At 53.0% G+C, this 14,537-nt stretch overlaps 1 protein-coding gene across 2 annotated transcripts in view; it reads left to right on the forward strand.

Annotated features, from left to right (window-relative positions):
* CROCC2 (ciliary rootlet coiled-coil, rootletin family member 2) overlaps nucleotides 1–14,537 on the forward strand; it is a 68,644-nt gene that overhangs the window by 28,706 nt on the left and 25,401 nt on the right. For both annotated transcript variants that reach the window (XM_088793929.1, XM_088793930.1), the window contains exons 16-20: nucleotides 4,431–4,624; nucleotides 7,885–8,012; nucleotides 8,506–8,675; nucleotides 9,234–9,377; nucleotides 11,783–11,896. In XM_088793929.1, coding sequence (XP_088650055.1) covers nucleotides 4,431–4,624; nucleotides 7,885–8,012; nucleotides 8,506–8,675; nucleotides 9,234–9,377; nucleotides 11,783–11,896 — 750 coding nt within the window. The remainder of the gene's footprint in view (nucleotides 1–4,430; nucleotides 4,625–7,884; nucleotides 8,013–8,505; nucleotides 8,676–9,233; nucleotides 9,378–11,782; nucleotides 11,897–14,537) is intronic.

Here is a 14,537-nt window from a genome sequence, read left to right on the forward strand (position 1 = left end):
CCACCACCGACTGAGTCCAGAACTCTCTGGGAGGGGTCCAAAAATCTGGATTTTAGCCTCCAAGTGATTCTATACACACCAAAGTGTAAGAACCGCTGGTGTCAGTTATGAAGTAGGAACTGAGGTCCACTGTCTTTCATAGTAATATCCAGTTGTTCCAGCGCTAGTGCTTCAAAAGACTCTCCTTTCTCCCCTTGAATTATCTTGGTGACTTGTTAATCTGTGCAAATCGGTCCCTGTTCGTCCTTTCACCAAAACCACACTATCTTGAAAACTGTAGCTTTTTAGTAAGTCTTAGAGTTCGGTAATGTGTGTTCTCCAATCTTAGTCTTTTTCAAGATTGCTTTGGCTGTTCAAAGTCCTTTGCGTATCTATATACATTTTACAGGCTTGTCAATTTCTCCCCCCCAAAAGCCCGCTAGCACCTTGGTGGGGATTGTGTTGACTTCCATAGATCAATGGGAGAAGACTGGACATCTTAACTGCATTGAGTTGTCCATCCATGAATATGGCCTATCTCTCCATTTTTTCTGTACTGACTTCCTCTCAGCTGTGTTTTATAGTTTTTTTTAGTGTAGAGGCCTTGCACATATTTGATTAAATTAATACCTAAATTTGACATTGTGGATTGCCTCGCTTTTGATTTTCTTTCCCTCTTGTTCATTACTCGTATATAGAAATACAATTTTACAGATAACTTTGAATTGTGCAACTAGACAAGTTCACTTGTAAGTACCAGGGTTACTTGTGCATAATCACGTTACCTGTGAGTAACAACAGTGTCACCTCCTTTCTGATCTCACTGCCTTTATTGCTTCTCCTTTTAATGCGTTGGCTAAAGGCCAGCAGGACAAAGCTGAAAGGAAGTGCTGAGAGTGGTCGTCTTTCCACCAAGCCCGATCTCGGGGAAAGCATTCCATAGTTCACCCTTAAGTGTGATGTGATCTGTAGGATTTTTATAGATGTCCCTTATCAGATTGAGTATGTTCCATTGCATTCCTGGTCAGCTGAGAGATTTTTTAAAATCATGAATGGGTTCTGAATCCTGTGAAATGGTTTTTCTGTATCTGTTAAGAACAAAGATCATTCCATTGTTCTTATTCTGTTAATGTGGTCAAGTATATCGGTTAATTGTTTACTGTTAAACCAACTTTGCGTAGCTGAGATAAACCCTACTTGGTCATAAGTTAATAGATATTTTATATTTCTTTCAGGTCAATTTCATTCTATTAAGGAGTTTTCCATCTATACTCATGAGAAATGTTGGTCTGTAATTTTCTTTTCTTGTAATGTTTTTGTCAGATTTGGAATCAGGGCCTCAAAAAATAAGTTGGGAAGTGTTCCTTCTTCCTGTTTCCTAAAGTGTTTTCAAGTTGGTGTCATTGCTTCCTACACGCTTGTCGAATTCACTAGTGAAGTCATTTGAGTCTGGAGTTTTCTTTGTGAGAAAAGTTTTGATAATGAATTCAATTTCTTTAACAGATATAGGGCTACTCAGATTTCCTATTGACTCTATGGCTGTTTTCTTCTTCATCCTAGTAGTTTTGCTTGTTGTGTTTTTATTATCATTCAGTTCAAACTAGTCTCTCATCTTCCGTGTGATTTAATCTTTGATTACTTATGCACATATTGCCTAATTTCCAAATATAGGTATTTCCTAACTATCTCATTGCTACCTATTTCTACTATAATTCCATTATGGTCAGAAAACATACTCCCTGTTATTTTAGTTGATTTAAATGTATTGACGCATGTTTTATGGCCCAACCTATTGTCTTGTTGAGCCTTCCACGGTGATGGGAAGTACTCTGCTCTTGGTGAGTGTGGTGTCTATAAATATTAAGTCTAGTTGCTTGACAGTGTTGTTTAAATATTCTGTGTCCTTACTGGTTTTTGTTTATTTGTTTGTCTTGCTTTATTTGGCTGGTTGTTTTTGTCTACTTATGCTACTGTGTTTCCCGAAAATAAGACCTGGCCGGACCATCAGCTCTAATGTGTCTTTTGGAGCAAAAATTAATATAAACCCTGGTCTTATTTTAGTATAAGACCCAGTGTGATATAATATAATGTAATATAACATAACATAACATAATATAATGTAATATAAAACATAATATACCGGTCTTATATTAATTTTTGTTCCAAAAGACACATTAGAGCAGATGGTCCGACTAGGTCTTATTTTCAGGGAAACACGGTATCAATTAGTAACAGAAGGGCATTAAAATTTCTATGATGGTGGAATTTTCTCTGTCTACCTTTAGTCCTGTCCATTTTTGCCTCATATATTTTGAATTCCTATTACGACATGCCTACATATTGGTATTTTATCTTCATAAGAATTGACCTTTTAATCATTTTAGAATGTCCCCTCTTATCTCTAGTAATACTGTTTTTATTGTTATCTACTTTTTCTGATAATCGATATGTCTTCCCAGTCTTAGAAGCCTGCTGACGCCATAGGTCAAGTTGCCAGCCTTTTAGCTAAGGCTTTGTCCTTGGTTCCTGAGGCATTGCACTCTGTGCTACTTAGGAGCTGACAGATACCTCAAGGGGGAATCTGCAGTAGAAGGTCAGGCTCACTTGAATCCATGTCTCGCAATAATCAGGCCCCTTTGGGTTGTGGTTGCTTTGGCATTTCTAAGGCCTTCACACAGATATGTCGGAGCTGCATTGTGCAGCTTTTCTAGCTGCTCCAGGTGGGAGGGTTGGTCTTCAACAATCTACTTCACCACGATCAGAAGCAGGAAGTCCTGGTCTTTCTTTTTGAAGAATATTTTTGCTGGATATAGCATACTAGGATAGCCATTTTTTCTTTCAGCATTTCGATGAATCCATTACACTATCCTCTGACTTTCATTGTTGCTGTTGGGAAGTCAAATGTAGGTTTTACTGTTACTCATTTAAAGGTTGTGTATATGAGTGTGTGTGTGTGTGTGTGTGTGTGTGTGTGTGTGTGTGGTTTCTTTCCCCTCTGATTTTTAAAGATATTTTTCTTTATTTTGGTATTCAGAAATTTTACTAAGATATATCCATGTGACATTTTCTTTGTGTGTGTTCTTTTGGGATATTATAGCTCATTCTAAATCTGTGGCTTGGTTTATTTTATTAGATTTGGAAAATTCTTGTCCAGTATCTGTTCAAATATTCTCTCTCCTCTCCCTCTGTAACTCTAATTATACATATGTTGGATCTTTTTACCTTGTCCTGTATGTCTATTACACTCTTCTCTGTATTTTCCATCCTTTTTTGTCTTCATGAGCCAGTCTTAATACATTCTTTGGTCTGTCTTCCAGATTATTAGTCTTCTCTTCTGTCTCATCTGTCATTGAACCATTATATTTATTAATTCTGGTTATTGTATTTCAAAATTACGTTGTTTATATTTAGTTTCTAGTTCTATTGTGAATTTCTACATCTTGCTACTCATCTTCTTGAACATTTAACCACAGCTATTTTAAAGTCTGTGTCTGATAACTCCAGTCTCTGGAGAGCCAAAAAGACAGGGAGGCATCTGTTCTTACATGTGGTTTTTACATATGATCTTATCTCCTGATATGCCTGGTAATGTTGATTAAATGCCAAATATCATACATAAAAACTATAGAAATAATTTCATGGTGCCATCCTTCTTCTAGAGAGCATTTACTTTGGATTCTGGCAGTGAAAGTAGGTGATCACCATCACCCATGACTGAAGAGATTCAAGGCTGAGTTCCAGTTGTTATGAGGGATGGTCTATTTCTGACCCACCCCCAAAGTGTGAAAGCCTTTTGTGACTACAGCTGGAGACCTGGGGTGTTTATCAGGGCCCTTCTGCTTTCATGGCCCTGAGTTTGAGTTTTGGGGCCCCTAAGGCCATAGTACTGCCAGAAGCTCTCTTTGGCTTCCCAATTTCTCAGCCAAAACTTTTGCATCAGCAAATGTTACAAGAAGAGAAGAGATAACAAATGGTGGGCTCATTCCTCTAGTACCTTCTCTCCAAGCTCTTGGCATCTCCGGTCCCAGCTGCCTTGGCAGCTCTCTGAGGCCTTATACACATTCCATGATCTATTTCACCTAGATTTTTGTGATGTCCTTGGTGGAAGTGTTACTCTGCCATAACCTGGTTGTCTGTCACCTTCTATTGCTATTTCCGTGCAATGTTTCCTGCTGCCTGGACATTTGTGGCTCAACCAAGATTCCATTTAGATTGGCAGCTGGGAGTGGTCAGTTCAGTAACTCCTCCATCATGGTGAGGTGCCCGTCTACTGTGAAAACACACTTGTGTGCATCTGAGGACTGATGTGTCATATCCTCTGTCCTCCTCCACCTTTGCCTCCGTGCCATTCTGCGTGAAATCACCTCTTCTGAAGTCCTTTTCCCTTAAGAGGCCCCCTCTCCCCCGACTCTCTCTTTCTCTACTGGACTCTCCCCTCCCCCCTCCTTTAGGTCACATGCGAGAAGCAGGCCCTGGAGGAACACCTGGCCCAGAGCCTGGAGGACCGGGAGGCCCAGATGGACACTCTTCAGAGGGCCCTGCAAGAGAAGGAGGCTTTGTCTGAGCAGCGGGCCCAGCTGCTGGCCAAGCAGGAGGCTCTGGAGAGGCAGGGCCAGCTCATGGCTGAGGAGGCAGCTGATCTCAGGTACCCGGGGCCTACGGGCAGGGCGTGTCTGATGGCATCGCCCTCAGAGAACCTGCAGTGTAGCAGGGGCCAGGTACTCACTCAGCACCTGCAGGGCAGGCAAGTGTGTCTACCTGGGAGAGAGGCTGTGAGAGAGGAGCCCACACCTCTTCAGAAGAGGCGAGTACAGTGAGAGCTCTGGGAGGGCCTTCCTAAGAGGTGGCTGCACTGACCAGGTGGCAAGGAGCAGAAGGACCTGGGATGTCTTGCTCATGGATCTGGGAAGTCCAGGGTCCCCATAGCTTCAGACAAGGCTAGATCCAGGCACTCCCACAGTGCCCTCAGGATCCTGCCCCTCCCCGCTCAGTGCTGCTCGACCCTGAAGGGGTTTTGTTCTCGTGCAGGCTCAGGGTGAGAGGCGGTAAGATGGCCTGTGGCCACTTCAGGCTTCCCTCTGTAGCAGACACAGAGTGCCCTTCTCTCCACAAGCCCCAAGAACTGTTGCTATTGGCCATCTCGAGCCACGTGACATCCCTGAGCCAATCCTGGGAGTCGCAGGGCTGAGGTTGGCAGGCTGGGGTCACATGCCTGTCCCTGGAGTCGGGGGTGGTGTCAGCCCTAGGGAACCATGAGGCTGAGAGCAGGGACACGGTGGGCACCAAAGACCGTGGGGTCCACTTCTGGAAGCGTGGAATGGGCAGTTTGGACAGCACCAGGGGGTACCCTGTAGGGTGTTGCCTGGTGAGCTGAGCTCATCCCATGGCCTCAGTGGAAATCCAAAAGTTGATGGCTTTCTGGACCTTGGGGCTGTTCTCAGGAACATCTTAAGTATTTTTGTTAAAAAGATTTCCTCCTGGAATTCCAGAATCGGGGGGTCATGAGAAACCTTGGCATCCCAGATCATCTTCACAAACTTCTCTAAGTGAAAGCTTGCACAGAAATCAGAACGAAAGCCTGACGCAGGCTGCTGTGTTGGCAGGAGCAGAGGGGTCCCAGGCCCCGGCCCATGGCTACCTCCCAGGCCCTACGGGTGCTCAGGAGAGCAGAGATTAGAGGCCGCTTTCCTCCTGCCAACGTTTGCTGCCTGGATCACAGGCCCTGGTCAGAGGCTTCAGGGACCGGGTCCTGCCCTCTGGGCCGCGGGCCCTGCAGCCCCCAGGCAGAGTCACACACCTGCTAGGCAGCATTTCAGGATGACCAGTTTGAGCTTCTGATGACAGAACTTGTCCTGAAACCACATCTGCCTGGCACACACAGTGTGTTTTCATCTGGCTGGTTCGATTGGGCCAGAGGGTCTGGCCTCCACAGTTTCAATGAGCTCCCAGGGCACGCTGACGACCATGCGCTGTGAGGAGTCCTGCTCCAGCTCCTCATTCTGATGAAACCTCCCATGGTTGGCCTGATGTGGGGGGCCCCGGGCTTGCCATCCTCCAACCCCACCCCAGCCCTCACAAGGCTGAGCTCTGGGAACACCGGCACGCTCTTCAGCCAGCGAGATGGACTGGGGTCCCACCACACCCCTCCATGCACCCTTGCTGGCCGTGCCAGGCCTCTGCCCAGGAGGCCTAGGTGTCCTTGGCTCCTGTGGAGGGAGAGACGGGACACGCCCTCGGGTTCCCAGGCCTCTGGGTGCAGACTCAGCAGCAGGAGCCACGTCTGCCGGAGGACACCTGGAGACCTGGAGGGCACCTGAGACGAGGAGGGCACCTGAGACGAGGAGGGCACCTGAGACGAGGAGGGCACCTGGTGCATCAGGAGGAGGCTTGTCCACAAGCAGAGCTGGGAAGAGCAGTCCAGGCAGAGGGAGTGCTGACGCAGGAAGGGGGGACACGTGGGTGCTGACGAGCATAGGGGCAGGAAGGGGGACCAGCACGTTTCTGGGCCTGCAGACATGGGAGAGCCCCAGGAGGGGTAGACATGCCCAACTCCCGACGAAGGTGACAGTGGTGCAGGGGCCCGAGCAAGACTGGGCAAGGCCCCAGGACCCACGGCTTCCCCACCCACTGACTAGTGGGGCTGTGCATTAGCTGTTGGTGTGTTCCTGTTCCTGTGGTATTCGTGGTGTGCCTGTGTGTTGTTTGGTTGGTTGTTTTTCTCACCGTCTGTCACCCAGCACAGCAGGGCATAGCAACAGTTAACACGTGTTCACCAGCTGGTTGATGGCTGATGGACTGGCGGTGGGAAACTCAAGTGCTTCATCACCCTCTCCAGAAATGGATGCTACTGCCAGCTGCTGTGTGCCATTCGGGTGTTTTCTGAGCACTCCCATCTCGTGCAAGACAGGAGTCACTCTGTGTGTGGTTCTGCTGCTGCTTCTCGGAGCAGCTCCCTCTGTGACAAGAGAATAGGGAAGAGTTTCCTCATCCTCGTTACAACTGACAAATGAACTATAATTCGTAAAACATTCTGCAGTCCATCAGCGTTGAAGCCAAGTCCAATTCACACCGTAGAAAAAGCCACAGTGAGCGTCTTTGCACATGTTCATGTGTGTTTCCAAAGTACTGACACCTAGAAGTGGGACTGCGGGCTCAAAGATAGGCACCCTTTAAGTTTTGAAAGTCTCCCCCCTCCCTGTCCCCCAGGAATCGGCCCTCACACCCTGACCAACACTGAATATTACCATTATTTTAATCTTTGGGTAATCTAACACATGATCAATAATGCCTCGTGACTGTGATTTGAATCTCCTTGAATACCAGCGAGGTTGAGCAAGGGTTGTATGTTTATTCACCATTTGGGAGGTATTTTGTGAATAACAGTCATTTTTCTGTCAGATCAGCAGACTTTCTGTCATTGCTTGGTGGAGCTCTCTGCATACGGCAGGCATTGACCTTTGTATATTTAGTGCAGATCTTTTCCTCCAAGTCTGTCCCTTGCCTGTTAAGTTGGTTTGTGGAACCGTGTCTGTGTAAAGGCGCCCCCTCTCTCTCTTTACTTGTGCTCAGATCTGTGAGCCTCTTTATTTCTGTCTTCCAGCTTTTGTGTTTTGCATAAGATGGTTATAAAATACCCGTCTGTGTTTTTTCTACTATTTGTATAGTTCCAAGTTGTTTAGCTGTTGTTTTTTGCATTTAGCTTTTAATCCATCTGAAACTTTTTTGTGTAGTGTTCGATTTGTTGTTCAAGATATCAGATGAATGAGATGTCCTGTTACCCTCTGATTTACCAGCGCAGCCTTGCGGGCACTGTTCTGCCATCTAGCAAATAGGCCCTGGCTGTCCCTCGTCCCCTGTCGGCAGGATCACCAGGGTGACTCGCCACTGTCTGATGCATCTCTGCAGGGCCGAGCGGGACTCGCTGGAGAGAAGCCTGTTTGAGGCCCAGCAGCTGGCAGAGCAGCTGCAAGAGCAGCGGGAACAGCTAGCGGGAGAGGCCCAGAGCGCCCGGCTTGCTCGGCAGGCCCTGCAAGGTGCTCGCAGCAGCTCCCTCCGCTCCTCCTGCCCCTCAGCACCCAGAAGGGCCCCTTCATTGGAGCTCAGTCCCAATGTGCTGCTGCCACTCCCAGCGCCCAGGAGGGGCACGAACATGGGCCTGGAGCTTATGTGTCTGAATGGGTCCTGCCACCACTTTCTGTGAGGTGTGGGCCCTTGCGTGGCCTGCTTCCAGCCCTGGCCCGAGGCTCAGAGATGGGTGTGGCCACAGGGCCAGCCTGGTGGCCCCTGCCCCCATGCCCTGCCCGTGCTCCTGCCCAGCCCCTGGGCCTGACCATGGTCAGTACTGGGTGGGGGTTCAGGACACACACCGCAGTGGGGTTCCATCCCTGCCAGCTGGGGCAGCCTCCTCAGATTAGGCTGCTGTCACTCCATGCAGCCATCACTCTACAGGGAGCTTTCAAGGGCCACAGGGGGCTCCACGGTATGGGGACCTGGCAGCTAGTCCCTGATGCACCTGTCACTTCACAGTGGAAATGGAGCAGCTGAAGAGCACCTGGGAGGTCCAGGAGACGAAGCTGCAGTGGGACGTGGGGCAGCTCCAGTGGCAGGTGGCACAGCAGGAGAGGGACACACAGCTGGCCCTGGCGAGCCAGGCACTGGCCCACCGCGAGGACCTGGCCCGGCTCCAGAGGGAGAAGGTCTGCTTCCCTGGGGACACCTGCTGCTTGGTCCCTCCCAGGAGACTGCCATGACCCAAAGAATAGCAGACCCTTGCGGGGAGGGGTCCTAGGAGGCCAGCCAGGAGGTGGAGGTCCCCAGGTCACACTGAGGCTGGGGCAGAGTTCAAAGGGGCAGTTGGGGTCCTGGGGCCTGAGCATGTGGGCCAGGTCCTCTCCCTCACGGAGCCGCAGCTGGAGGGAGCTTCGTCACCCATCTGAGCCATCCCACCGGCCACAGGCTCCTGTGTGCCGTTTGCCATGTCTTCACACACCATGTCCGTGGTGTTTGTGCGCTGTGGAGGCTCAGGAAAGCTCTGTAAACTGCTAGTTAAATGTGGGACGATGGAGGCGGGGCTTGCTTCAGGGTCACTGTGTGTGAGACAAAGGGCATGCAGCAGCTAGACTAGACAATTCCCGGGGACCTGTCCTGCCCTGGCATCCCCTGAACTAGATCTCACGCAGACCCATAGGCATGTGCTGGTCTCATGTGTCCTGGCCTGTGCAGTCCTCACAGCCTGTCCCTCTGCCTCGGCCCAGGAGACCCTGAGCCTGTCTCTGACAGAGGAGAAGGAGGTGGCCTCACGCCAGTTGGAACAGGAGAAGGAGCTGGTGGCAAAATGTGCAGCTGAGAAGGAGGTTCTGAAGGAGGAGATTCAGAGCCTGAAGCATGAATTGCACCAGGTGAGGGGACTGTGCGGCAGTGGGTCCTCACACCCACCTCACCGTGTCACCTCTGACCCAGCAAGAGGGCCGTGTGGGGCAGCTTCAGGGCACTGCTCTTGTCGTGTTGGTCCTCCACAGCAGTCCTACGTCACCCACCTACCCCCACCCATCCATCCGTTCGTCCGTCCGTCCATCCATCCATCCATCCATGCACTTGACTGTTTCTCCATTAGTTGTCTGTCATGCATTCATTCACTTGAATACCCCTTCTTCTATCCACATACCTGGCTGTCCACCCACATACAGGGCCATTTGTCCACATACTCAATTGTCTATGCACACAGCTGACCATCGATCCATCCATCAGTTTGCTTAAACATCCATCCGACTATCCATGCACCCAGCCACCCACCCACATGTCTATCCATCCACTCACTTGACCACCCATCTGTCCATTCACTTAAATAGCCTTCCCTCTGTCCACACACTCAGCTGTCCATTCACATCCCCCATTTGTCCATGTGTCTGACCACCCATCCATCCACCCACCTGATCAGTCTGCCAGTCACCCATCAATGTATCCAGGCATCGGCCACTCACCTGACCAACCCACAGGCTATCGGGGTTCAGACACCGGGCATGTAAAAGCTACCCTCTGAGTCCAGTCCACTGTGACACTGTGTAGCAGTCACTCTTCGCTGAATGGGACAGACAAGTAAATGCGTTCACATGTGTCATCACACAGTGTGATAGAACTCTCAGATGTTGGTACAAAGCACAAATCGTAGGCGAGTAGCAGGAGTAACCAAGGTTTGTTGCCAGACTCCCTGCATTTCCAGTGTGATTCTCACACCACTCTGAAGTACCTGCTCTTATTAGCCCCATTTTACTGGGGAGAGAGGTAAGGTTCAGAGATGATAACCACCTTGCCCAGAGTTGCACAGCACACCTACTGGGCTCTGGGTCCGTGCTCATGGCTCTATCCACTATTCTGCTTCCTGAAAGGGAGGAGGGACCTTAAGGGAAGAATGAGAGGCTGTCAGGTAGAGAGGGAAAGGATATCTGGGGATGGCACGAAGTTCTGTGCTGAACCCCTCGGGTTCAACAATTCACCAGAACCCAGGAGCTAGGACTCACAGAACTCAAGAACTCTAAACGGCGCAAGTGAAGACCAGCCCAGTGAAGAGACAATGGGACAAAGTCTCTCCCCCTTGGAATCGGCCTGTGGGCCTCTGCACACCAGTGAGCTCACCACTCAAGAGCTCCAGGGTTTTCACTGGGGCTGCTCACATGGGTGTGGCTGCCGGAGTCACTGGCCACATGATGGAAATCAGTCCCCACCTCCTCCCTGAGGCTGGGAAATCTCAGTGGCCCATAGCCCCGTGCTCTAATCTTGTGTCTGGTGGGGCGTAGTGCCCTCCTACCCCTCCCCCAGACTATGTCAGGTGGCCCTGAGTCGCCAGTTAGAGTAAACTCAGGTGTGGTCCAGGGCCCAGAAATAACAAAGGCATTGCTCACTTGGGGAATTCCAGGGGTTTAGCGGCTCCTCCCAGGACCCAGGACAAAAAAACCAGACCTTATGAAACATCCTCCCAAGATTGCTGTGCATAGAAGAGCAAACAGAAATGTATATAGTTACCCCACCTTTATAACAGGAAGTCTGAAAAGTACAGGCAGTTTCCCAGCCTTCCTTGTCTCAGCATCGACGTATCGTGGAGGTCTTTCCACATCGGTGTGTTCAGGGCTTCGTTATTCTTTTTCACAGCTGCATGAAGTCTGCGGTTGCTTGAATCACCATTGTTTTGTTGGCCCCATCAGTGGACATCTGGGTTGTTTCCAGCTTTCTTGCTGTTACAAACAACATTATGAACAATAATCGATGACCCAAGAAGGTTGTCCCGCATGTGTACACGCATCTCTCTGGGTTGCCTTCCCCGTGAGCCTGGGTGTCGGGAGCACACATACTTGTGACTTTAATGGTCATTGTCAGCTTCCTTCCACCTCCCAAAGCCCTTGGGGCCGGCGGGCAAAATGCGGTGTCTGGGTGCTCACAGGCAGCCCTCGCCCTTAGTGGCACAGGGCATTTTCGGCGGTTCAGGACCATTAGTGGTTCCCACTGTGTGCTCCATAGGCAGTGTTGCCTGGAGGGGTTGGGGGGCCCCGGGAAGGAGGTGGCCTGGGAAGGAGCAAGTATTGGACAGGTGTACAGTGGGGAAGGTGTAGGGCACCCAGTGGGGCAGCTGCGTGAACACAGGTACAGAGGCTGGACCATGTTGGGAGGGGCGACTGGGCCCCCCCATACGCTCCCCTCGGGATGTGGCAGCTTCTGGGGTGCTGCCCTTTCCCAGAGCAGGGACATATAGCCAGGGACACACTGCGTCCTGCCGGGATCTTCAGCAGCCAGTCCCCCACTGTCCCGCCAGGCCCTGTCTCTGAAAGCAGCGGAGAGGAGCCTGCTGCAGGACGAGCTCTCCAGGGCCGCGCAGGAGCTGGAGCAGGTGCAGCAGGAGGCCCGCCGCCAGCAGGAGCAAGCAGAGGTGAGCCGAGTGCCCTGTCCGCCGCACACCGGGCACCTGCCTGGGCGCCTGGCACTGCCAGTGGGTGCTGCCATATCCTACACACACCTCTTCCGGCCAGGTCCCAGGGACACATCCCCCTCCATCCTGGCCTCCCGAGCCTCAGTTTCCCTTGGGCGTCTCCAGGTCTTCTGCTGGGAGGGGACACTGTGTTGATGGGAAGGAAAGGCTGAGCAAGCCAAAGCTGGTGGGGCAGCTGAGGGAGCCGTCCCTGCTCCTCCGGCAGGCCAGGGACTGCAAGGACGCCACCAAGCCTTGGGCGGGGCAGAGGCCAGAGAGCGCAGGGCCTGGGCTGCCCCCAGCCAGCAGCAGACACCGAGCCCAGGCCTGTGATCCCCAACCCCACCAGCCCCCAGCCTTCCTGTTTGTGCGCTAAGGATAACGGCGGGAAACATGCACCAGGCCTCTTGGGGTCGACTCGCTGGTCCCTTCCAAGGGAGAAAGCAAAGCAGGGAGGCCAGCATCTACCTGAGGCAAACCCTCACCACTCACCCGGAAGGACACCCAGGGGTCCCACTCACAGAGCCCCAAGAGAGGCAGCCACTGATGGGCAGTGAGGCCGGAGGCAGCTGCAGGCAGCCAGCCTGGGTCACCTGGGGCCCCTGACGCCTCTTCAGGAGCCCATGTCCAGGGCAGGGCAGGCAGTAGCATCTAGGGCTCTGGGCAGTGGGGGCGGCAACTTGGGCCCTGTACCCCCACCCCACGGTGCTGTCGCTGGCAGGGTGGCCTTGGCCCATTTATGAAGGTGGTGATGCAGAGGTAAGGGCCACTCACGGGAGGAAGTGGCCCGAGCAAGGTATAGGACGCAGATGGAGAGAGCTCAGGGAGCTGTTTGCAGCTGGGGTCAGGACCGCTGCCCTGGGGGCTGGCCCTGAGCAGACACAGGAAGCAGCCCCGGCCAGGGGTCAGCTCCCTGGGGGCACATCAGCCTGGCTGGGCCAGCACCGCCTCCTCTGTGCCTGACTTTGTCCCTCCAGCCCTGGTCACCTTTCGCTTTTCACCCAGGAGATCCTTGCCCACCCTGGTCCCTGGTGTGCCCCAGCCCCAAGGGCATAGGTCAGGTGGTCCACTGGTGGTAAACGAGCGCCTCAATGAGAGCACAGGTCGCCAACTGCACAGCCAGGCCCAGAACTGGCTTCAGGAGTGGGCCATCCCTGTGGGCTGCAGGGACATGAGCAGGCAGCAGGGGGCCCGAGAGGCCTCCTGGTTTGGTAGGGCCCCCGTTTTCGCTGACCTGCGGGATGGGAAAGGGGGTGCAGTGAGGTGTTGGTGCCAGGGTGTTTGTCCACCCTCCTGCCTCACAAGCAGCCTGGCTTCCAGTCACTCTGGAAAAGTGGAGCACCTGGGAAAGCCTTGCACGAGAGCCCCTTGCCAAAGCGCCCTCTGGGTGTGGGGGAGCCCCATGGGGTTGTGTCCTCCTTCGTCTGACACCACCCCCGAGCTGCTAACTCAGCCCTCCCCAGCAGCAGGGACCACGAAAGCTGGGGTTGCCCCTTGCACTGGCTGCGTCTCCCTCTGGGCTGGGGTGGCCTGCCAGTGAACAGGCTCTTCAGGGAGCCTATGAAGTGTTTTTCTGGCCACCTCAGCTCAGAAAATGGAAACTACAACCCACCGAGAGGGGAGGTAGGGGAGAAACGCCAGCCAAGGAACACCAGTGTGGGTGACGTAAGAGCAAGCCTCCCTGGCCAGAGCAGGGGCCCGGCCTGAGCCCTGCAGCCCACGGTTCTCACAGGCGCGGCCCAGCCCGGCCACACCGAGCACCCACGGCAGCGGCACAGAGCCGTCCTGGGGTCACAGCAGACCTGGCTGTCCAAACGCCTGTCAGCGGAGAGGGACAGCAGGGCGGAGGCAGAGGAAGTCCACCACCAGGAGCAGGCGCAGGGCCTGAGAGCCCCAGGCCGCCACTGCCCTGCACTGCAGCCTGCGAGCCCTGTGGCGGAGCAGAGCCTGTCTCCCAGAGAGCGTGTGCACGCGGCTCCCGAGAGCGTGAAGCCTGCTAAGGAAATGCTCAGGCTACCCTATGTCCTGGTAGGAAAATGGGCCGGCCCTAGGGTGAGCAGGTGGTGGCCTGTCCTTGGACAAGGATGGTTTGGAGCACGGCCTGACCCCGGCCCTCCAAGTGCGCCATGGCTGGTGAGCGCTGGAGAAAGCGCCTGGGTGCTGCTACCGCAGGAACCAGATTTGGGCCGAGCTGAGTCCTGATGAATGTCTGAGTCACCTGAGTGTGGCCGTGCGGGGGACACAGACACTACAGAGCTGGCAGGGACCCTGGGCGTCCCCTACTCCCACCTGCCTGTCTGAAAGTCCTGGGAGCCGAGGGCCAGGCTGACTGAGGGGCTCCTGTGGTCACCTGGACCTGAGGACAGGGCTGTTCCTCAGACACAGCCGTCTCCTTCCCCTGCCGCTGCAGTGTCTTCTGAGCTGGGGTCTCGCCCTACACCCTACACGGACGGGCGGGGGCCCAGAGGTGCCTTCTTTGGGAGGGGCAGTGAGTGCCCCAGGCCGTGGGGCCGCAGGACATGGGCGCCCCTCCCAAGCCCGGCAAGCCCTTGAGACCAGAGGCTCAGCCCCAAGCTCCTGCTGTGAAGGCCAGCCCTCACCC

Source organism: Rhinolophus sinicus, chromosome 17 (genome assembly GCF_057876585.1).
Source record: "Rhinolophus sinicus isolate RSI-liver-muscle chromosome 17, RSI-T2T, whole genome shotgun sequence".
NCBI classification, from domain to species: domain Eukaryota; kingdom Metazoa; phylum Chordata; class Mammalia; order Chiroptera; family Rhinolophidae; genus Rhinolophus; species Rhinolophus sinicus.